The sequence below is a fragment of the Pezoporus occidentalis genome, unplaced genomic scaffold (genome assembly GCF_034315485.1).
Source record: "Pezoporus occidentalis ecotype Australia unplaced genomic scaffold, CSIRO_AGI_Poc_V1 ctg92, whole genome shotgun sequence".
Taxonomy (NCBI): Eukaryota; Metazoa; Chordata; class Aves; order Psittaciformes; family Psittacidae; genus Pezoporus; species Pezoporus occidentalis.
The window spans coordinates 2855837-2878230 of NW_026916284.1; the positions used below are offsets into that span (position 1 = coordinate 2855837).

The following is a 22394-nucleotide window of genomic DNA, read 5'->3' on the forward strand; positions in this document are numbered from 1 at the left end:
CCCTCCCGGTCCTAGTCCCGCCCCATCGCAGCGCGGCAGGAGCAGGTTGAGGCTCGGGCTGGGTCGGTAACGCTGAATTGACGGTTTAATAAGTCAGGAGCCGCACCCGGCCCCAGCCCGCCTGCAGCCACAGAGGAGGCCGGCTCCGGCCGCAGGGCAGGCGGCACCCGCGGCCCGCCGCTGGCCCGCAGCAGCAGCAGCAGCGCCCACTCATCTCTTCTGGAGAAACTTCATTTTAGTGCCTGTGGAGAAGAAAGAGACACAAAGGCCTCAGCACCGCTGAAGGGGCAACTAAAAACAACACAGGGGCGCACACAGCAACAAAGAGGCTCTGCTCTCTTTCCCATGCAGTTATTTGGTCAATAGCAAAAGTCTTGGGTATGAGGATGGTGAGACGCTGGCACAGGTTACCCAAAGAATTGGTAAACAGAGCCTTGATCAACATGGCCTAGGGTGAGGCATCCCTGCCCCTGGCAGGGGGGTTGGAAGTGGATGATCTTAAGGTCCTTTCCGGCCCAAACCAGTCTGGGATTCTATGGTTCATTTAAACAAATACAAATGGACAAAAAGCAAGGGTGTCCCTTTACCGAGACTGCGAAGGATTTTGTTCATTCCAGTCGGTTCAGTCCCTGGAATACTCTCCAAATACTCCAAAGCACGGACCTCAAACAGGCCTAAAAGAGAAAAAAAAAGAAACAATAAAAACAGAGCTATTCCATCTTTTAGCATGTGACAGCTTGTCTCATCAACAAGGAGGTTACAAAAAGGAAATCATGGGTATGATGTAGGCTACAGGATGAGAGAGGAGAGATGTAAAAATCCTTTGCTTCAGCCCTTGATTAGAAGGGCCAGGGCTACCACTGGCACCAAAATGCCAATGGAATAACTCACCAGGACAAAAGGTGTCCTAAGAGTTAAAGTCACCTGACATGATACTCTGAAAGTGAATCAAAACCAGAAAGCAAGATCCAGCCTCACCTTTGACCGGGTTCTTTCTCAGCTCTCGGTCCTGGATGAAGCCTGCAAACATCTGTGTTTCCATGAAGAAGTGAAGGAAGTGCCGCACGTTGCGCGAGACGTGAGACTTGCGGAACAGCTCCCGCTGGAACACGCGCTCCCCTCTCTCTGTGACGTTCATGTGCAGGGAATAGTGTCCAACGATCTCCACAAAGAACTGCACAAAAGCCTCAGAGACCAGGGAGTTCAGGGGCACGTCACCTGTGAGGAGGACAACAGAGGGACTTTTCACTGCGCATTCATCACTTTGGTCCTTCCTCTCCTGCAAGAGGAGCAGCAGTTACTTTTTAGGCTGTCTCAGACATGAAATCCCAGATGCGTGTTTGATACCAAGGAAGGCCCAGCTCAGGTTCCACGTCCCTCTGGTGCTGTTGCCCCAGAGCTGGATCAGGCCTGCAGGAGGCGTCTCCCCAGAGTGCAGCAGAGGGGGAGAATCCCCTCTCTGAGCTGCTGCTCACGCTCTGGGGGTGTAGCCCAGCACATGGGGGGGTTCTGGGCTCAAGCACACACTGATGGGTCACAGGAAAATACCTTTCTAAACTGCGTATTTCCTCTCACTCATTTTCCCATCAGAGCTGTGGAGATTTGCTAATGTGAAAACACTTGTCCGCACAAGTACCTTGTGTGTCACTCTGCTGATGAGACAAGATTTCACTTCGTTCTTCCAAGACTTGGACAAGAGCAGCCTGGAGTTTATGGGGCAGGATCTCATCTTCATCTGATACCTAAAGAGAAAAAACGCCATTTTGAGAACCTTCTCATGGTGAACTGATGAGAAATACTCATAACATGGCTAAAACAGCTTGAGGGAAGTTACTCTGTGATATGGTTTGTCTTGGCAGAGAACACTCATTTGTCTTGCAGCCACAGAAACGAAAACCATTTGCTCAGCACCCTCCCACTAGATCCTCCTGTTGGAGTCACACACACAACAATGTGTGCTATATCCATGACACAGACTCACGCTTACACTATCAGTGATAAAACACCCAAAACCAACAGAAAATAACCCAAATCCTTTAATACCTTTCTCCAGTTGCAGGCTGCAATGCAAAAGAGAACAGTAAGGCAAGGAAAAGGAGATGCAAATATCCTCCTGAACTAGTAACACTCCCATACATTTACAGCAACTTGTGATGCAGAAGCACATGAGGTGAAGTTCAGCAGAGAACCGCAAGTGAATTGTGATGATGATCTGTCTCCTCAACTATCACCCTGGGCAGAAAAATCAAGCAACCAAAGGAAACCCACCCCAGATAGATGAGAGAGGACAACATGTACACAGCCAGACAGAAAGCAGCAAAGAGCCTTAGTGGTCCACTTCACATAAGGAACCCACTCATCCCTGTTCAAATCAGGCTCAGATAAGCAGCATCTTCGGCTTCACAGAGTTCTGCACCTCATGCAACTTCAGTCTTACAACAAGAACTTGTAAGCCTGTCCCCTTCTCTGTTGGTCAGAAAGGAATGCAAGATACTTCTTCAGCCACTGGAGCTGCCATATGAATACCAGCTTTTGCTGAGGTCTTGTTCTCATTTTCTTTCACTGGTGCCTTTTCCTGGCATGTAACACTGAGTGACTGCTCCTGTTATTTCACTCACCTCTTGCAAGAACTTGTCAGCACAAAGATCAACGATCAGCACCTAGGGAAGGATGTACAAAACACACAGACTCTTATAACCAGGTATGCTGCTGTACAGAAAAAAAACTTTTCTTTCTGAGTGCTAGAGGATGTCACACACCCAACACAAACTGCAGCCTGTCCATAAGGACAGTGAATAGTATTGATCCTTGATACCAGTGGGACACCCTGACATGTACCTGGCAAGTTCACCAACCTCAGCAAAGTTTGAGAGTTTATATTAAGACAGAACCCACAGAAACGATTCCAGAGGTCAGCTCATACCACTGCCACTAGCCCTATACTGCGCTTCACCCAATTCTCACCTCTTCTATGGGCAGGTCCTGGAGCTGTGGTAATGAGCAGGAGAGAATGCCAATTAGGAATGGGGTCGGAGAGCACACAATATCAATCATAGAAGTTGGCAGGACTGGTATGTAGGTGTGTTGCCAAGTGAAAGGATAAAGCGTTGCAACTGCAGCATGGCCACATTTAGACAGAACGCTAGAAAGGTAAGAGAAGCACAGAGTTGATTGTCAACTTCTCCTTCAGTACCAGGCTGCAGACACAGGTTAGAAATGCTCAGGGGAACATAACTCACACATTTACACATCAGCACAAGCCCCATGCATCCACTTTTAAAGGCAATTCTGAGGGGCCAGGAATAGCATCAACCCAGACTAAAGAGGTAAAGGAAACATTCCTTTATCTCCTGTCTTGGGTAAATAGTATACTCCAAATTCCAAGCATGCACGTGTTGTGTGAAAATTCTGCAAAAGCTTGTAAATGTCACTATTTACAAGTCAGACAAGCTTGCACATGAAAACAGCCCCAGTGCAGAAGAAAACAGTGTCCCTCAGAAGCAGTTATGCAGACTCCACTTTTACCTTAAGTTGTCAGCGACAAAGATCACCCTCCTTTCCAGCAGGAGAGAGGCAAAGACCCGAATTGTGTGAGTCACACTGAGACACCTGAAGAGGCACTCGAAGTCAACATGTTCCAGTCGGGAATCCAGTGGGCGGCAGAGCTCCAGCACCTACGGGCAATCAGAGATGCAGAGCACTGGAGGAGAAAAGCCATCACAGAGCAAGGCCAGGGGAGGGGAAGCCTGGCTAGAACATGGAATGGGGGCTCCCTGCAAGTGGTACCCCGTGGCCTGGACAGTCCAACTGCCCAGAGGACTCCCAGACAGATTTGCCTTAAAAAGCAGGGAATCACTTCTACAGTAGATGATTCAACAGGGTTTCTGTGGCAGCCCCTCTTTGGACTTAAAGACATTATCCCCACTTGCAGCACTGTGTGCAGTGCTGGTGTCCCCAACAGAAGGACATGGAGCTGTTGGAGCAAGTCCAGAAGAGGCCACGAGGATGCTCAGGGGCTGGAGCAGCTCCTGTATGAAGACAGGCTGAGAACATTGGGGTGTCCAGCCTGGAGAAGAGAAGCTGCGTGGAGACCTCACAGCAGCTTCCAGTGTCTGAAGGGGGCTACAAGGATGCTGGAGAGGGACTCTTCATCAGGGACTGTAGTGACAGGACAAGGGGTGATGGGCTCAGACTGAAACAGGGGAAGTTCAGCTTGAAGATACAGAAGTTCTTCCCTGTGAGGGTGGTGAGGCACTGGAATGGGTCCCGCAGAGACATGGTAAATGTCCATCCGTGGCAGTGTTCAAGGCCAGGCTGGACAGGTCTAGTGTGAGGCGTCCCTGCCCATGGTAGGGAGTTGGAACCAGATGATCTTGAGGTCCTTTCCAACCCAAACCATTCCATGATTCTATGATTATCAGACTGATTTTTTGCAGGCAGCATCTCTCCACAGGTCAGTTCACAAAGTGCCGCTGTGCTCCAGCACAGCAAAGCTGCTCCTGGTTTCCATTACCTCATTTCCTGCTCCTGGCAGGAAACTCCTCACAGTAATTGTGCGTCCAGGAGCAGGGAAAGGCGCCTCCATGACACTGTGCATGAATGGGTGCACCAGGGCTGGGGACATCTCTCGCCTCTTCTCCACTTCATCTAAAATCTGCAAGAGAATACATTAGACATTGGTCTAATGGCTTGCTGAGGCCAGAGGAGATACCAGCCTCTGTTACAGTATCCCATGCCATAGCTACATGTGAAGGCTCCAAAACAGACTCACAGCCCTTTCCTCCCTCGCTTGGGATCCCTGAAAGCTCCCCTCAAAAGTCTGAGCAATCAAATGGGAATAGATACCTATGAGTACAACTTTCCATTCTCAAATCCAGTCTCTTGCCACTGTAAGAAAATGTCTTGTACATGGTAATTGAATTATCACGAGTAGTCAGAGGACTAAGAAGAGCAACACCCCAACCTCCTCCCCAGTAATCTTTCTAAAACACTCTTCTAGAAACTCTGTGCTCCAAAGATTAGAAATGAGCTTTTTTCCTTATCGTAAGTTTGCCTCCTGCTGTTCTTCTGCAACAGCAGCTCTTCTCCTGCAGTGGTCATCCCCAGGCTCTACCTCTTTATCTACTCTCCTCATAGCGACAGGAAAAACAAGCTGAGATTCCCACCCCCCCACCCCCCAACTGATTTTCCATTTCCAAGTCATGGAAGAAGAGGATGAAGGGGCACCATCAGTCTTATCAGGCTGATGAGGAGCCACTTCCTGACAGTAATTTGGATGAAGGAATAGTTATCTGTGTATCAGCTGACAAGTCTCAGCACTAGCATCATTTTATCTGCCGTCAAAGCAAAGGCAGTGAGGAAGCACCACAATCACTAAGCAGTTCTAGACCGGAGAGAAGCACGCAGTTACTTTCTGGAGCTTGCAGGTTGTCAGAGACTCAAGTCCAATAAGTAACAGGTTCCCCCCACTTCACCTTGGAGAAGAGGTTGAAGCAGCCCAGGCGGCTAACAATGCAGTACACCTCAGGAAGGCGCTTCCCTTTCCCTTCTGGCTGAAAGACAACAGGAACAGGTGAGAACAGGGATGCAATAAGGCACCTAGCACCTACACTGCAGCTGATTCACACAATTCCTTCTGCTGGAGTTCCCTTTACACTTCGGACTTAGGATTCCTGAGGAATGTTGAGTTCCAGGAGCTGTCTTTCAAGCCCAGAGCTCATTTCACTCTACAGGGGCATCATCGTGCTCTCTCCTTTACTCATTCAAAGGGCTGGTAACATCAGCAGCACAGGCACTACGTAACTCACATGGGAAATGACTGCTGAGTCACATCATGCACTTAACTGTGCATTTATCAATGCATTCTTTACCCTCAACCCAACACACAGATGCTTACCAGGAGCTTCCTGCAGTACCCAAACCAGCGGCTGCCATCCTCCCCCGTCAACACGAAAGAAAATGTTTCACTGGGGAACCAAAGAACAGTGAGGGTTGAATTCACCAGCCAGGTCAGAGACTGACAAAGCTCACAGACTACAAGCCATTTTCTTTCTGTCATGAAGACCCCTTGCTGTGGTTAGCAAGCTACTTTGATCTCTATTCAGTGTAGAAACCTGCAGCCCATGGACTCCCATTGAACTACTACAGCTCTCTTCCTTCCCAGCTGCTTCTCTGTTCTGCCAAGGAACAGCAGAAGCACTTGGTCTTGAACAGACATTACAAACTTCCTTCTTGCAGGAAAGAAGGGGCTCAGGCAGAAACAGCATTTCCCCTGCCACCAGCATCAGGGATACAGCCTTTCTCATTTTAACTTGCTCTGCAGTTCCTCTGGTCCAGCACACTGGCACCTACCTAAGCTTTCAGCATTGACTGTTTCAGGCATGAGTATTCAAAACCAAGTCTTTACCTTTTAAGGTCTGATGCAGGAAACCAGTCTTTGGGATCTGGAAAGCAGAACTTGGGAATGACCTTTAGCCTCTCTTCAGTATCCTTTGACTGTCTGAAGGGATGTTCAGTCTGGAGGAGTTACACATGCTTTTGAAGTCACTTAAGTGTGGTACACAGCTTCAGCATTTAAAACAGTGGGAGACAGCATATTCCTGACACTTCCCAATGCTGAACCACCAGATGGCTAATGCCCAAGTATAGGAGAACACATTCTGCCTGTAACAGATTTCCAGTTCCCTCTTGGGTCTTTCCTGCTGATTGGACCTTTGTAAAATTACCCACCTGGTAAGAAGTCTTGGTAAAAGTGAGTAAGGATTTACATGCACGGCCAAGTTTACTGGGGAATAAAGCTAGAACTGATCCCCCCAAATGATGGCTGTGTCAGCTTGCCTCAGTTCTAGTCCTAGGAGATCTGAAACTTGTGATGTGCAGATCACTCAGCTGTGAAAACAGCTCTGAATCCTATCTGAAAACAGATCTGAATCCTATGTCCCACTTACCATGAGAGGGCTCAAGTCAAACCCCTCAATGACTACAGGACAACTTTCCATACTCAAAACTGCCCAGAAGGAGCAAAAGTAAGGGTTTTAAGTAAGAGAGATCATATTTAAGTAGGAAATGGCCCTGAGAAGTTGAAAGTTTATTGCACAAAGTTGATTATAGACCCTGCACCCTCAGTCAGTGCATCCAGGTTATTCCAGTGTCCCAAGCTGTGACAGCATGAAGGAGCAGTCTGGAAAACAGCACAGCATTTTCAGAGTAACAGCTGCACAAAAGCATTGATGTCCTTGGGCACACAGCCCAAAGAAGAGGGTGACAAGCCGATTACTTGGAAACAAGGCTATTTTTACAAGGGAGACAAATCAGAACACCTCCACAATTCCTGGGCAATGTTTCCTGCACAATCCCAGCATGACAGACTGTCCCATGTAAAGTAACTCATCAGAACACTGTAATTTGTCTGTAAAAGAGCAAAGTGCTTCATATTGCACACCTGTATCCAAACCAGTGGCCTGCTTTACTAGTGAAGAGTTTAGGAAGGGATACACACCATGAGAGGAAACAAAGAGCTGCTGAGTGTGTTTTGTGGGCAGGTTTCCATGCAGCTCCTACCTTGCTGGGAAACTGCTGTATGATCTGTGGTGTGTAGGTCATCTCAGATGCCTTCTTGTGCAGTGACACCACCACAAACAGCTCAAACAGCCGCTGCTCCTGAAGCTCTATCAGATCCCTCTCCAAAGTCTGGTAGTGTGGGTTCCTCTTGGAGGTTGACCTCATCAGGCACCTGTGTCGACCTGAAGAAAGGAACAAACCCAAAACCAGGCTGTGGCTACCACTGCCAAGCACCTATAGGTCACAGAAGAGGACTTGTCACTACCTTTAGAAGGGGGAAGGGAGATGGGTGTATTCGTCTACCACTGCTGCACTCTATGGGACTTAGGACTCCTGCATCAGCTCCTCAAGCACAGAACTCTTCCAGACAGGGGAGCACTGGCCTTGCAGCAGCTCTACAAATTCCTCTTAGAATCACAGAATGGTTTGGGTTGGAAAGGACCTTAAGATCATCCAGTTCCAACCCCTCTTGGCTGATAGCTAGCATTCTTCTGCTGTTTCCACACATCTCAGAGTGACAGGCTGTGCTTAGGATGAGGAAGCCCAGATTCACCAGTTCAGTAATTGCCAGGCCTCAGGCAGGCAGGACTAAAGCAGCATGGGCATCAAGAGAGTCAGAGCCAGTTTCCTGGCCAAGGAACCTCCAGGCTGTGATGTCCTGACAGGCAGCACCAACTCACAAGCACAGGCACAGCACCCTGATGTAAGAAATTCCTGTGGCCCAGGCACCGTGACACATTGTGGACAACTCTGAAATCAGGCAGTGACTCAGTCACTGTATTTCTGCAGAGACTCTTCACATTACTCTCAACATAAAACAGTGGAACTTCACTACTGACTCCAAGTTAAGGCCTCATCTATGCTCCCCTCCAAGCAAATGAAACATCTGAAAGTATGGATTTTGAGTCTGTAGCTTGGGCCTATGATCAAACTCAGGACTGTGGAACCAGACAAATAGCCAAGGGATTTCTCCCCAGAGGAAAGGGCATTTCACAACAATATACACATAAAATACAACCACAGGAAGGAAGTAGGGTAAAATAACCTCAAGTGCTAGCAGCAAAGGTGATCCAGAGACAACCTCCTGCAAGACACAGTTAAGTGTGCCTCTACCAACCCAGAAATTAATCCAATTCTGACAACTGGTAGATTAATGGTGTTAAACCTCAGGAGAAGGGGCAGAAATAGAGGTTGATTTGCCACAGCAACAGCTCCCAGCCTTGGCCATGCTGCCTCTTAGATATTTTCTTTATCTTAGCAGAAGCCAGGACAGAAGCAATGACTAGTCAGTGTGCTTATCCCAGTAGAGCCTTAGCCAAGTGTGTAGTGCTATGGGGATGGGACCAGCCCTTGTGATTCACTCACTTTTTGGCTGATTTTCCGTATCACTTTCATTCCCACTGGTTTCACCTGAAACACACAGAGTTTTCATTTATTAGCCATGCAGAAGGAAGATGGGCAACACCCAAAGTTGGGCAAGAGAAAGAACTTTATACTCAACACACCAGCACCGTTCAGGACTGCCCACCTATCCTGCTCAAAGCAGCAGCACAGAATGGCCGGGACTGGGCAATGTGCTACAGCAGAGCTGATGCCACGTCCCTGTTTCTAGTAAACCACCTGCAGGTCGGCTGAACATAGACAAAGAACAGAAACCAAGTGGCTATTTGATACCACAGTAAAAGTTAACAGAGCTGCTGGATAGAATATACTACAAATAAAGACCATACCATGGCTACAAAAATCAGAAAAACACAAGAACCTCACTTTAGAGGCACAAAAGCGATGAGTGGAGTAGTCAGAGGTGAAGCAACCTGGGGGTTTGTTCTGCCTTTTTGAAACAGCACTATTAACCAGCAGCCCAGGCTCAGATCACAGTGAATCTGCCACTTGTGCCAGTATTAAACTTGGGTTAAGCAAGTGCTCCCGATCTGAGCAGTGCTGAAAGCTCAGCAATTACAGCTGCAAGACATGGGCCAGCACTGTTGGGTCAGCCCAGCAGGACGTGCTGGAGGTGGTGGTGCCCGGCCTGCCAGCAGTACCCCAGCATGTGCAGGAGCTGGGCTGCTCAAGAGGTTTATGGTGCTGGAGACTCTGTACCTTTCACTGGAGGTGCTTCTCTCCCAGCAGCACTGAGCAACTTCACCCTCTTCTTCCCACGCTTAGAATCAAAGACCTCCTGGATTTTTAGTACCAGCTGAAATCCAAAGCAGAAGCAGAGGTTAATGTGGAGGTCCAGAAAAGGGCTCCCAGATGATTGCAGCCCAACAGCAATCATCTAGCACCACAACACTTGGAAAGGCTGCCCAAGTCCTACCAGGCTGACAGACTGCTTGCTAGAGTACTTCTAGCACAGCTCAGTGAATATGAATCCACACACAATTTCTGCTATGAGAGAGATTCCCGTTAGCACAACTCAGAGCTGACACCAAACTGTACAAGCATTCTGGCATCAGATCTCCATTTTTTATTAGAAAGTCCAACTACAAAGGCACTTGCAAGAATATCTTCTGAGCCCTCCGCTACAAAGGACTCTGAACTCTTCATGCTCTCAAGCATCCCAATTCTTTCCAAGCCCAGAAAGAGCAGAGCACTCTGATTGTAGCTTAGGGTTGGTTGCTTGCTTGCTTTTCAAGTGAAGTTGGATGTCAGACAGCTACAGAAAGTTCTCCAAAGCACAAATCAGGCGCAGAACAAGGCTGCTCTAACACAGTCCTTGTTCCAGGAATGAAGGATTACGCGTCTTTGTTTTGCATCGTGAAGAAAGGCAGAGGGACAGAATAGGGACACCACATATCTGGTCCAAAGTCCTAACGCTTTCTGTTACTCCTGTCACTGCCTCCCTGGGTTCCCCCCTCAGTTGCCAGGTATAGATGCTGTAGGTGGCTCTGGTTCTGTCTGTCAGAGGAAGAGTTATAGGAAATGCAGTGAGCAGGTCAAGTCCATTCTTGTCTCAAGTTAAGAATTCATTAAATGCTCCCACTGAATGTAGGAGGGTGGGGCCCAGCCATTTGTCACCACAAATGCTACATAAAAAGATCTTCTGCAAGAGAACCTGTTTTTCAGCTCAATCCTTCATCCCCAGCTCAGCAAACCAAGCTTAGGCTCTTCTCCTTTTCAGATCTATTCCTCCCCGTTTTCTGCATTAGCCAGTCCCAGCATGAGGAGGCTGCAAGGAGGAGAAGAGCCCACAGCAGAAAGCTACTCTCCTGCTTCATAACCTGATTTCTTCCCCCTCCTGTACAGCCTTACCTAAAGGATTTCTGTGGGAGTTCTCTGGTTTTGTGCAGCTGAGTCACCAGGGAGAGACGTTGGGTGTGTTTGTGTGTTTCTTAAGAAAAAATAACTATTTTCCTTCTTACACTCCAACCTTTTCCTCAACCTCTCAAGCAATCTTGGCTCGATTCCTTGTGAGCAAAAAGAGTCAAGTGTGCTTCCTGCATGCAAATTGCTACCAGATTTCTGGAACAGGTTTGCTGTTGGAGAATGTTGTATGCTCCCCCTCCAAATGGAAGATTCTCTACATCACAGCATTGCTATGATAGTGCCATCTTCTTCCTGATTTTCCAGGGCTACAGTTCATTCAAAACCAGGCAGAAGTTGTTTGTTATCTGAAGCACTTCATGTTTGAACAGTGCTGTGCAGCTCTCCAGCTCTGCCTCTCGGTCTTGTGCAATTTGAGCAAATGCACCCAATTTCCACAAGAAATAAAGATCTGCAGAAGTTCAATTATTTTTCTGTGGCAAAAGTAAGTTGTTACCATTTCCACAACTGGAATTTGAGGCCTATGCACAAAGTGCACTACAGTGGTACCTGCAGCCAAACTTCTACAGCACATTCTGTTCTTTAGCACTGAGGCACATGAGCTGGTCACTGATGCTGCTAGCTAGAAAGATTCCACATATCAAATGAGAGTTACAGTGGAGTCCTCTATTGTGAAAGTGGCTTAAAAGTCTTTCTCTAGCCTCAGAAGCACATGGCACACAAGTAGGAGGGAGCAGGAAGAGGCAGCAGAGGGGTAGGAAGGCTTTGTGAAATGTGCTTCTCCCTAAAAGCCACTCTTCACCTTTAGACTATGAGATATCTGCAAGGGTATGGTCCTGATGGCAAGTCAGGAGCTCCAAGCCAACACGCCAAGTAACCAAGGGCCCAACCAGCTCCCTACAGCAGCCCCACACTGTCAGCCACTAACAACCCAGTGCCTGGAGCAAGAAGATGAGGGTCAGACTGAGAAGTCATCAGGAACAGGAGACATGTACATACAATTGGACAGAGCTGGCCCTTTAGCTCCCAGAGAGCTTTCTCGCATTCCTGCACCACATTCAACACAAACCCAGTATCACCACGCTTCATGGAAGCAGTAGCAACAAGGCTTAAATGACAAAGCACAAGGAAGAGCTCGTATTCACACACAGCACTGATTGCCAGGTGAGCACCCACTACTCCATTTCCAGACTGTTGGCCAACAAACCCAGCACTGCCCCAGCTAGAACTGACACTGGTTTCTGATCCCCAAATACCTGCCTTGCTACCTGGAGGGGAAATGGTTTGAGCAGGACCACTTGTCCACACACACAGCAGGGCCAACCAGCATTCACCTGCCATGACCACTTACAAAGCACTTACAAGGTGCCACAAAAGCAGCAAGATTGTGAAATTCCATGCAAGAGGTAAGGTTTCACACTTTAATCTCACCCAGGGCAAGTTCTTTCTCCTGCTAGCAGCCTCTACTGCTCGGAACAGCTTCCACTCAGACAGTGTGACAGGCAGGGTTGTGTCCTTCACCATTTTCCCTTGGAAACTTGACTGGGAGGGCTTTGGTTCAAGAGTCTTGCGACTGAGGAAGGGAGGTTTTGGGGGAGGCTAGAAAACAGCATCAGAAGAGATGGTTAAGCATGGGATTAACCTTTGGCCCAAGGAGTCAGATTATAAATGATGAACTCCTGCTCTACAAAGCTCTCCATCCCACCCCACATACTCAAGCATCTCATGAACCCTCTCTTGTTCCTATTCTTTTGCTCCTTAGCAGCTTAATCAACTGCCATTGCCATGGTTGCTCATTATCATTTACATCAATAACAAACAATAAAACGCAAGGTAAAACAATGGGAATGTGGGGCCAGGAGAGAGCACAAACAAGGCCCTGGTGAGGATGACTCTCTGTAAAGACATGACAACTTAATCTCCTCATCCTACCTTGGGAGCTCTCCTGGTGCTCCGGGGGGGTGGCAGCTTCCAGACAGATGGGACCTTCCAGAGGGGTAAGGGCAGCGCTCCGATATCTTCATATGGGTTCTCTTTTGCAGGACCTGGAAAAGCATTGGGCTTTAGGGGATTTAGGAAAGGAGATCAAGTCTTGCACTCTTGCAAGGAATGTAAGCAGAGACCAGGTGCAGTTGCCTGCCAAGCTTTAACAGGGCCTGAGAGAGACTTGGTTGAAGATGGGTTAGGTTCCTACCACACAAAGACCCTTCTAACCCATTACCATCAACCTGGCAAACTGTGCATAGATTCAGCGAAACAAAACACTTCTACCACTGCAGAGAAAGTAGCTCTATTGCAAAGCAGCTGATTTTGACAGTGTTCACACTGATCTCTGTGCAGCACTCAAGCAAAGCATTTGAAGAACTTATAACTCAGTTTAGCACAGGCCAATTCTAGAGCTCTTCCATGACACCTGAAACCAGGCTGTTCACATGCAGTTACTAATATCAACAAGGAACCCCGGATGGGGAAGACTTTAAAAGTCGCAGAGCTGGAAAGGGCCTCAATGCATTCTCATCTTCATTCCTCCCTCCCCAACAAATTTACTACCCTTAAATAAAGCGAGTGCATCCCCCAGAAGCACAGGCACATACAGATAATGTCCTCATAGATGTTGTCTTCTGACTGTGTGTAGACAAGCCTGGATCCTGTAGTGCCATTTGTCTCTTCTTGAAGCCTGTGGGACCTGGTGGTTGCCATCCGGTTGCGGAAGCCCTGGATGTCCTCAAACTCAAAAGATTTCCTAGAGGAAAACCAGTGTAACTTCTTCTAAAGGCAACTGCATGTACTAGTGAATTGCTGTCTCCAGCCCACAGAGAGTATGGTCTCCCTGGGGCCACCAAACACAGGGATGCTTCACTCTAGACTGATTTCTACATGCTGAGGCTTAAGCCCAGGCAGCAGCTCAGCTCCACACAGCTGCTCACTTGCTCCCACCCAGTGGGATGGGGGAGAGAAACAGAAGGGTAAAAGTGAGACAACGCTTGGGTCAAGATAAAGACAGTTCAATAGGTAAAGCCAAAGCTGCACACACAAGCAAAGCAAAATAAGGGATTCATTCACTACTTCCCCTTAGCAAGCAGGTTCAGCCATCTCCAGGAACGCTCCATCACACACAATGGTGACTCAGGAAGACAAAAGCTGTAATTCCAAAAGTCCCCCCTTTCTTCCTTCTTCTCCAAATATTCATTGCTTTTAACATACGGTGTGGGATATCCCTTGACTCAGTTGGGATCAGCTGTCCTGGCTGTGTCCCCTTCCAGCCTCTTGCCTAGCCTGCTCACTGGTGGGGCAGTGAGAGAAGCAGAAAACACCTTGAGGCCGTGTGATGACTGCTCAGCAACAGCGACAACACTGGTGTGTTTGCAACACTATTTTCACCACAGATCCAAAACATAGCACCTCACAGGCGATTATGAGGAAAATTAACTCTATCCCAGCCAAAGCCAGCACACCAAGTGAGTCCTACTCACACTGGGAGATTTCTAACTTAAACATGGTTAGAGGCTCCATGGCCAAGCACACTCCAAGCAGGTACCATGAGTCCCATCCTGCCAGAGAGGCAAGAACCCAAACCACATTTTGCAGACTAAGCACTTGCTGCAATCCTCAGAATTAGGGCACTGCTTTCTACTGGAGCTCACCTACTACTTCTGTGAAGGTGTTACCACATTTGTGAGCTTCAGTTCTCATACACTTGGCCGCCACTTCAAACTCATGGCACAGAGATCACAAAGGAGGTGGCAGGGATTTAGCCCATCATCATAAAATCTGGGTTGTTGCTGCATGCTTGGCCATGGCGAAAGGATGTTTCAGGAGTCCTAGTCACATCTCCACCTATCACGTGCACACTCCTCTACCACAGCTGCCCTAGGCAGCTCCTCTGTAAGCAGAAGTAGTGCAAGCCAGCTCAGAGGTGTTTTACTCTGCAACAGGGACCTCTGGATGGGGAAAAGCAAAGAATAGCCAAACCTACTGCAATAGGAAAGCTGGAACATTGAGCAGGCACACTGCACAAAAGAGAAAGCTATTCTGTAATCCATAAACTGCAGCTAAGGACAAGCTCAGAGCAAGAAGCAGGCAGCACCCTCCTTGGGACCAGCATATTGTCACTCAACTCTGTTGAGTCACACACCTTAGGGTGTGGGACTGACATCTGTTTGGAGCTTTTACCCTTCTTTGCAAGATTATCAGGCAGTGGAACAGGTTACCCAAAGAAGTGCTAAATGCTCCAACCCTGGCAGTGTTGAAGGCCAGGTTGGACAGACCCTTGGTCTAGTGTGAGGTGTCCCTGCCCATGGCAGGGGGTTGGAACTGGATGATCTTAAGGTCCTTTCCAACCCAAAGCATTCTATGATTCTGTGATTATCAGCAGCAAAAGCAGTGCACAAGCAATGCTGGAAAGGGGATGCTTTCATCCAGAAATATCCTCTCTCCATCAACAACACTGGTACTAGCACTTGTACAAGGACACTTTGGCAAGCAAGATGTTGGAAACCATCTAGAAACTCATTTAAGGAGACACGAGAGATGAATTGCTGTACCTCTGGGTTCTCCCTCTGATCCTCCTGCTGGCTATTCTCTTCTCAGGGTTGTTGGAGGATGACACTGAGTCTCCTCCATGCTGCTTTTGTACAGGAGCTTCCCTGGTAGCACTGGCATCATCACAGCTTCCAGCACCCTTTTCTGCTAGATAGCGGAAAGTCCTGCGGGGCTTGGGTGGTGGGACAGCAGCAGGAGGTGGTGGGAGAGCAGCAGGAGGTGGTGGGACCTCCTCTTGCCCCTCAGCCTCAGGGTAAATGTTTTTCAAGCTCCTCTCTGCCCTGCAGAGAGATTCTGCTCCTTTGACTTTAAGTTCTCTTTCTGTGGAGCAACAGCTCCCTTGCTTCCTCTGAAGGTCCACGGGAACTGGTGGGGCTTTGCCAGGCAGATGGGGATCTACTCTCCTCCACAGAGCTTGCGAGGTGTAGAAGTTCCCTGGGGGCAGTCTTGCTTCTGGGTCTAGGCCAGCTTGCAACTCTCCTTTCTCCTTGGCTTGGGAAGCTATAGGGCTGTATGCACAGGGCTTGAGGTCACCACAGCCACCAGTCTGCAAGCAGCCCCGTGCATCTTCCCTGAAGTCCAAGCCCAAGCTCTTTGGATCTTTGGACCCAGTCCTTCTGCCCTCCTCTGCATGATCTGGCTTCACTCTGGGCAGAGCATCGCAGCTAGGATCATACCTGACTCCAAAGTCTTTCAGCTGCTGTTTCTCATTGCTGGAGCACCCTCGTGTCCTCCCCTCCCACTGGGAGATCTTCTGCTTGATATTACGGCAGTGGCTCCGGGAGAGGGTCTGCACAGCAGAGCGGGAGAAGCTGTTGTCCACTGACCCTGTTGGGTGCATGGCAAGTGCCAAGGAGCTCACAAACACCCCATCTCCAGCCTTGTCCACATCCACCTGTGCCCCACACACATCAAGCTGGCATGAGGCTCCAAAGCACCCACTGGTGTCCAAGAGCCCCTGGGTGTCAGCTCCACAAGGGCAGCCTGGCAGCACAACCTGCAGAGAAAGAGAAGAGCAGAGCCATCAGCTGAGCTCCAGCCATGCACATCACTGCTGCTCTGGCAGTTGCTGAAGAACGTTCCTCCCCAAATCACATGTTCCAGACTGGTTTCCAGAGCACGCTGCCCACAAAGCCTGTTTGTGTAGTACACTTCAGGGAGGGCTAACAAAAGGAAAGAGAGGTCCCACTGGCTTTAAAAAACCAAACGCAACACCACAACAGGAACAAAACCCAGCCAGGGATCCCAAGGGTCCAAACTCAAGGAAAGCATTTTAGAGCAGAGGAACACAGCAGCACAGCCTGTCTGCAGCAGGGCCCACAGCCAGCCCCTCTGCTGCTTGCTTGGACTGCTGCAGCAGGATGTCTTTACAAGAGCTCCCAACACAGCAAGGTACCGCATCAGCTCCAGAGAAAGGGAACCCCATCTACTTCTCCAGAGAGTCAGCAGCAACAGGACTGCTGCTGCTTCATGCAGAAGGACTAGGCCAGTTGTGATGACTGGAGAAGAAGTTCCTCCTCCTGGGAGCGTGCTCCTGCATCACAACACAAGTAAAAACCTGCCTGATGTTTTGCTTGTCAACACCTGACCTAGATTTGCCATCAAAGGGACTGGAGGGCAGTGCTGCCCAGCCTGTGGTCTGCAGCCAGGGCAGGTTTTAAAAGCATACAAGAGACCAAAATGCAGAAGAAATTGGTGAGTTCTCACGCTCAAGAGGAAAACAACCCTGTTTAGATCAGCAGAGGAGAAGGAATGCTAAAGAAACACTCTAACGTCTACCCAAGCCAAGCCTGCACAAACAGGAGCTATGCTCTTTGAGACTACCCCAAGGTGTAATCCAGAGGATAGAGCAAACAGTCTCCAGGTAGTACAGGACAAGAGGTGGGTGAAACTGCCAGGGAGACCCTGGGTGGCTACACAGACCCAGCACCTGCAGGTTCAACACGACTTTAGTACAGACACGTGGTGTCCCCAGCCTCAGAGCCCTCTGGCTCTCTCTGTAGCTCTCTGGGATCCCCCATATTCTCAGAACTCCTGACCAGCATCAAGCCTGTCTCTGCAGAAGTGAGGTGACGCCACCACTGTGCAGATGGCCCCAGTGCCAGCTCCAGCATGGCACAGCATCCCCTCCGCACTCCTGCCAGCAGCGAGTTGCAGGCAGGCCCCTGCTGACCCCAGCACAGAGGGGCAGGGACAGGGCAGAACAAGTTGAAGGATGACACAGAACACACAAAATCCAAACCCCACCTACCCCTGTCCCAGACCCCTGGCCTGGGGTACTGCAGAGCTCCTGTGCCCTGCTGCGAGACCCTCTTCCTGCCCAGCCAGGCTGCTCCAGGCAGCGAGGGGCCCCTCCTATAAATAGGCATTGTTTCCAACACATCCTGAGCCAGAGCAGAGCCATCCTTCCTCAGTGCCTGCCTGCACAGCTCTGATTAGCAGACAGGAAAGCAACTTTCCCCTTTCCTACACCATTGCATTTACTCTCAGTGCTGCTCCTGAGGACCTGAAGCATAAACCAGCAAAGAAGCAAAAGCTCTGATGGGGAAAGCAGGTTAGCAGAGGGGTGAAACAACCTCCTTTTAGCCAGTACAGCTTCAGAGCTTTTACTCCCTGCCATGTCTTCAAACACGGGACCACTGGATGAGGAACTCACACAGGGACAACTCACACAGGGACAGGACCACAAAGGACCTTGCAGTGTGGAGCAATGGGCTTATTCACAGGATTAAGCAGTTCAAGGCCACCATACGCATTGATGGAGCATGTGAAGCTTCATGCTGACTGTAAGTCCACGTGGCTCCCCTGCTTCTCAACAGCGCTGGCAGCTTTCCTCTCTGAATACACCCTGGGGTTCAGAACAACAGCCTGGCAAAACATCTGCATGCAGCATCCATGAGGCCATTCAGGCAGAGCAGGTGGAGCAGCCCTGCTCCTCTTTCTAGTTGGGTCCCTCCCCAGAGCATGCAGGGCTGCCTGTGCCCTGGCAGCTCAGGTTTGCTGGCTGCCAGCCTGCCCCAGATCCTCCCTCCAACCACTCACACGGTAACGGTGCAATAACAAGTGCATTTGCTGTAGTTTCCTCAGACAGTCTGACACATTCCGATATAGAGCCACGGTCCAGGTCAGCCTGGTGCTCCTGACCTCTCCTACTTCAGTGCCTCCATGATGAGGCACAACCAACAAGTCCCAGCCAGCATACAGGTACTGGTGAGACTCTGCAGGGCTGCCTCTGGTTCTGCTCACTGATGAATACCCAGAGTTCAAGCAGTTCACCTAGTGCTCAAGCAATCACGCAACTACCATCCAGAACTACACAGACCCATATGCAGAAACAGGATCCACACTGAGCTCATTTTCTCTCCTTTGTAAACCTACCAAGTAATATTACTTCTCCAGCCAGTGAAGCTCCACGCACTCCCTGGAGAAGCAGTACTACTTAGAAGGTGAAGCCATACGGTTCACTCACCTAAGAAGCTGTTCAGGTCTTTCCAAGGCATGTCACTGGTCTTTGAACCACCAGATACAACTAGAAACACCCAGCTCCTGGCTCATCTTGAACACAGAGCAGAGAGCAGAAGCCTAAAGCACCACCCCTCTCCTGCTCAGCACTGCTCCACCAGCCACAGCCCTGGACCATGTCTTCTGAAATAACCATCCGAGGAGGAGAATAGTGCAGCCCTTCACCTGCCCAGGCTTGCAAGCTGCTATCAAGAACTAGGCATTTAATCTAAGCTCATTACACGAGCCAGGGCAAGAGTAGAGACTGATCTTTGGTGAGGAAAGAGCAGACTGAGATGGTCTGATCCAAGCAAATAACCCTCAGATAAGCCAAAACCCAGCTTAGGGACACAGAACTGGTAGAGACCACCCGGGTGAAAAAGCCAGCACTTGCACCTCAGGGACCACACACCCCATTCCTTTCACAAACAAACCAGATGTAACATGACTGCTTCTCTCCTGACCTCTACTTCCAAATTCTTTCAGTGGCTTCAGGATGCTTCACAGTCTTTCCACAGAAGCCAAATGCATCATCTCTACTGCATGAGCAGTTCCAGCAGCTTGATGTAGTTGAGAATGCTGAATTATCTCACTGAAAGTGGGGTTTGGGGTGAAGAGAAATACAGTAATTTCCAGACAAAGCATCACACGTTTCTCCTGAAAGGGAGCCTCTTGGATCCATGCTGTTTGAACACAGCTCCCACCTCTTCAACCCGAGCAGAATGAGGCACACTCACACCACATGATAGATAGCCCTGACTCTTTTTTCCAGTTCTGAGAGCCAGAGAGCACACGAAGCATTTTCCATGCAGCGTCTCGAGACAATTCCATTTCCTGAAACCACACACTCCAGGAGAGAATGCTGCCACTGCTCTCCAAGAATGAAATACTCTGATGCTGAGGTCAAGCCCGCTCCTTGCAGGTGCTGCTGGTACCCCACAACCCCCCTTACCACCCTCATGCCAGTAGCTGATCAGCTAAACAAAGCACGAACACACCACCTTACCTTATCCTGCTGCACCACGGGCATGAGAGCACGCAAATCACTGCCTTGGCAAGCCCATGCAGTCCTGAAGCAATCCCTCGCTCCGTTTGTGAGAGCCGTGCCGCTCCAAACCACCCAGGAGACCTCCTCCTCACCAAGCCTCCTGTGCTGGGAGCCAAATAAAAGATCGTTTCTGGTCTCCTGGAGCCTAGGGAAGCTGCCAGCTCAGCGCTGGAGGGATGAGGGGGCAGCCAGCACAGCAGCAAAGACCCCTTCTAGAGTCTTCAGCTACTCCCATTCTGTTCAGCTCTGGGAGGAGCCTGAAGCTTTTCTGAACCAAACTCTTGCCATGCTGATGCCTGAAGGACATGGGCAGTACCAAACATGCAGATTTTATATCAAAATAAGTAACACTTCAGGAATGCAGCGTGCTTAGTCATTTCCATCTCGATTCAGAGCAGCTCTAGCTATTAACTCATTCAAAGCTTCTGCCTGTCATGCTGAGAAACAGAGCTCCACCTCATCAGACACACAGCCCCCTGGACATAGTAAATGTGATGTCAATCTTAAGCGCATGGCAAAAGAAGGTTAAGTCTGACCTCTGCATGGGTCCCAAGACTTTTGTACTGAGAAACAGATGGATCTCTCAACTTCCAGTCTGTTTTTCAAGTGATGAAATCCAACTTCTTGAAAGCTTTTACCCATGCTAAAAGCCAAACTGCTTTAAGCATGTAAGCCCTGAAGGCTGCTACAGCAGAGGACACCCGGATAGAACCCACAACGTACTATTTTTAAAGTCATGGGTTTTAACCTGACTCACGGGATCTGAACTTTCGTGTTAGCAGGACTGACTCACACTACACCACGGGCTGGCTCTGTGCCCCAGGAATGCCACAGCCTCACACAAGAACTGAGACCCAAGGTAGTGACAAAGGAAAAGTTAAACTCAAACAGGAGTCATCCTGGAGCTGTTTCCTGGTGCAGCTGTAGGAGGTGAGATTCCAGGCTTCCCTCAGGGCTGGCATCACCATAAAGCCACCACCACCTTTATGCTACAAGGGCCACCACAGGCATCCTGCTCAACGCCTTTCCCTCACCACTGGACCAACTCCCTGCATCCCCGCTTCGCCTGACAGCGGGCACACTGGCTTGTTCAGCACGTTCTCATTTCTCTGCCCCACTCTCCCTTCTCATGCAGCAAGGTCACCACTCACTCCCCATCCCTCCTTTCTGTAACTGACAGGCAGGGACGGCAGAAACCACAACCACCATTGCCCAAATACACATCTCCAGGAGCTGGTTTTACTGCAACTCTTTATGCTCCTATCATTAGGACTGATGCAAGCCCCAGCTGTCAGGAGAAAGAGCTCCCACCACTCCTAGGGCTTTATCAGAGCCCTGGTAGCCAGGTGACAAGCTGCATTCAGCCATGGTAACTGGAACAGAGGGATCTACGCAGTGACCAGGAAAGGCAGAGAGGCAGGTCCGGCATAGCAGCCTACACACCGTGCCCTCAGGCAGCCCTGCCAGAAAGGACCTCTGCAACACCTCATGCCTGCATACCTCAGTGCAGCAAAGCACAGGTACCGAGCGCTACCTAAACCATCACAACCTCCTAGTAAATCATTTGCCTTAACGAAACTCCGGAGGATCACAGCGCGGCTGAGGTGGGCAGGGACCTCTGGAGCTCAGCTCGTCCAACCGCTGCCCCAGCGGGGCCACCCACAGCAGAAGCGTTTCCTGATGTTCAGAGGGATCTTCCCGTGTCCCAGCTAGTGCCCATCACTGGAAAGCGCCTGGCTGGGAGCCCTGGGCGCACACCGATGTCATTCCCACACTCCCCCCCCGCCCGTGTCCTCTCCGTGCGGAAGAGGACGAGGGGCCGCGGTAGAACACGGGGCTGGTGACTCAGCTGAGGGGGCACCCACATCCTCCGCTCAGCTCCCTGCCCTGCCCGCGGGGGAACGCTCCGGTCACTGCTCCGCGAGACCCACGGGGCGGAGCTGCGGGACCCGGCACCGGCGCTCCCGAGCCGGGGATGGCGAGCCCCGGCCGCAGCACTGCTCCCCTTCTCGCTCAGGGGCGGCAAAAGCCGCCGCGGTGCTTCCTTACCCGGTCCCGGCAGCCCCGGGAACCGGCAGCGATCGGGCCGCTGCCAGCAGCAGCACGCGGAGCCCGCCCGGCTCTGCCAGCACGTCCCGCCCGGCCGCCCCGAGCCTGGCCCCAGGGGCGGATCTAACCCCCGAGCCGGGCCGGGCCGAGCCGCCCGCCCCGAGCCCCCCGGGGGCCGCCGCTGTTCCCGCCCCGCCTCACCCGCTGCCGCCGCCCGGCCCCGGCTCGGCTCCGCTCCGCCTGGGCGCTCCCGGCGCGCACCGAGCCGCCCGCCCATTGGCTCTCGCAGCCGTCCCTCAGCGCCACCCCCGCCCGCCGCCGCCGCCGCCGCCGCCGCCGCCGCCGCCGCCGCCGCCGCCGCCGCCGCCGCCGCCGCCGCCGCCGCCGCCGCCGCACGGGGGCACTGACACCGCCGCTGACAGACCCGGCT

The 22394-nt window shown here is 50.6% G+C and overlaps 1 protein-coding gene across 3 annotated transcripts; it reads right to left on the reverse strand.

The window, feature by feature from the left end:
- Positions 1 to 63: 63 nt before the first annotated feature.
- DENND2C (DENN domain containing 2C) lies at positions 64 to 21805 on the reverse strand. Of its 3 annotated transcripts, none has more exons than XM_062605668.1 (19): positions 19874 to 21804; positions 15369 to 16363; positions 13419 to 13567; positions 12757 to 12869; positions 12256 to 12423; positions 9661 to 9757; positions 8926 to 8970; positions 7561 to 7742; positions 6407 to 6516; positions 5897 to 5966; positions 5475 to 5552; positions 4514 to 4654; positions 3526 to 3674; positions 2965 to 3142; positions 2619 to 2660; positions 1637 to 1742; positions 979 to 1218; positions 588 to 674; positions 64 to 242 (listed from the first exon to the last, which is right to left on the reverse strand). In XM_062605668.1, exons 1-19 carry the CDS (start codon positions 19895 to 19897, stop codon positions 211 to 213), a joined length of 3006 nt encoding a protein of 1001 aa, XP_062461652.1. In that variant the 5' UTR covers positions 19898 to 21804; the 3' UTR covers positions 64 to 210. The 3 variants fall into 3 exon arrangements, with proteins under 3 accessions (XP_062461652.1, XP_062461653.1, XP_062461654.1); XM_062605669.1 differs by lacking the exon at positions 19874 to 21804 and adding an exon at positions 19302 to 19836; XM_062605670.1 differs by lacking the exons at positions 64 to 242; positions 588 to 674 and adding an exon at positions 2044 to 2060 and having other exon boundaries at positions 1065 to 1218; positions 19874 to 21805.
- Positions 21806 to 22394: the final 589 nt, after the last annotated feature.

Coding starts and splice junctions, on each gene's coding strand:
- DENND2C (XM_062605668.1), bottom strand. CDS start 19,897: ATGCCCGTGGTGCAGCAGGATAAG. Junction 12,424..12,756: donor GCACCAGGAGAGCTCCCAAG/GTAGGATGAGGA, acceptor GCTGTTTTCTAG/CCTCCCCCAAAACCTCCCTT. Junction 243..587: donor CAAAATCCTTCGCAGTCTCG/GTAAAGGGACAC, acceptor TCTTCTCCACAG/GCACTAAAATGAAGTTTCTC.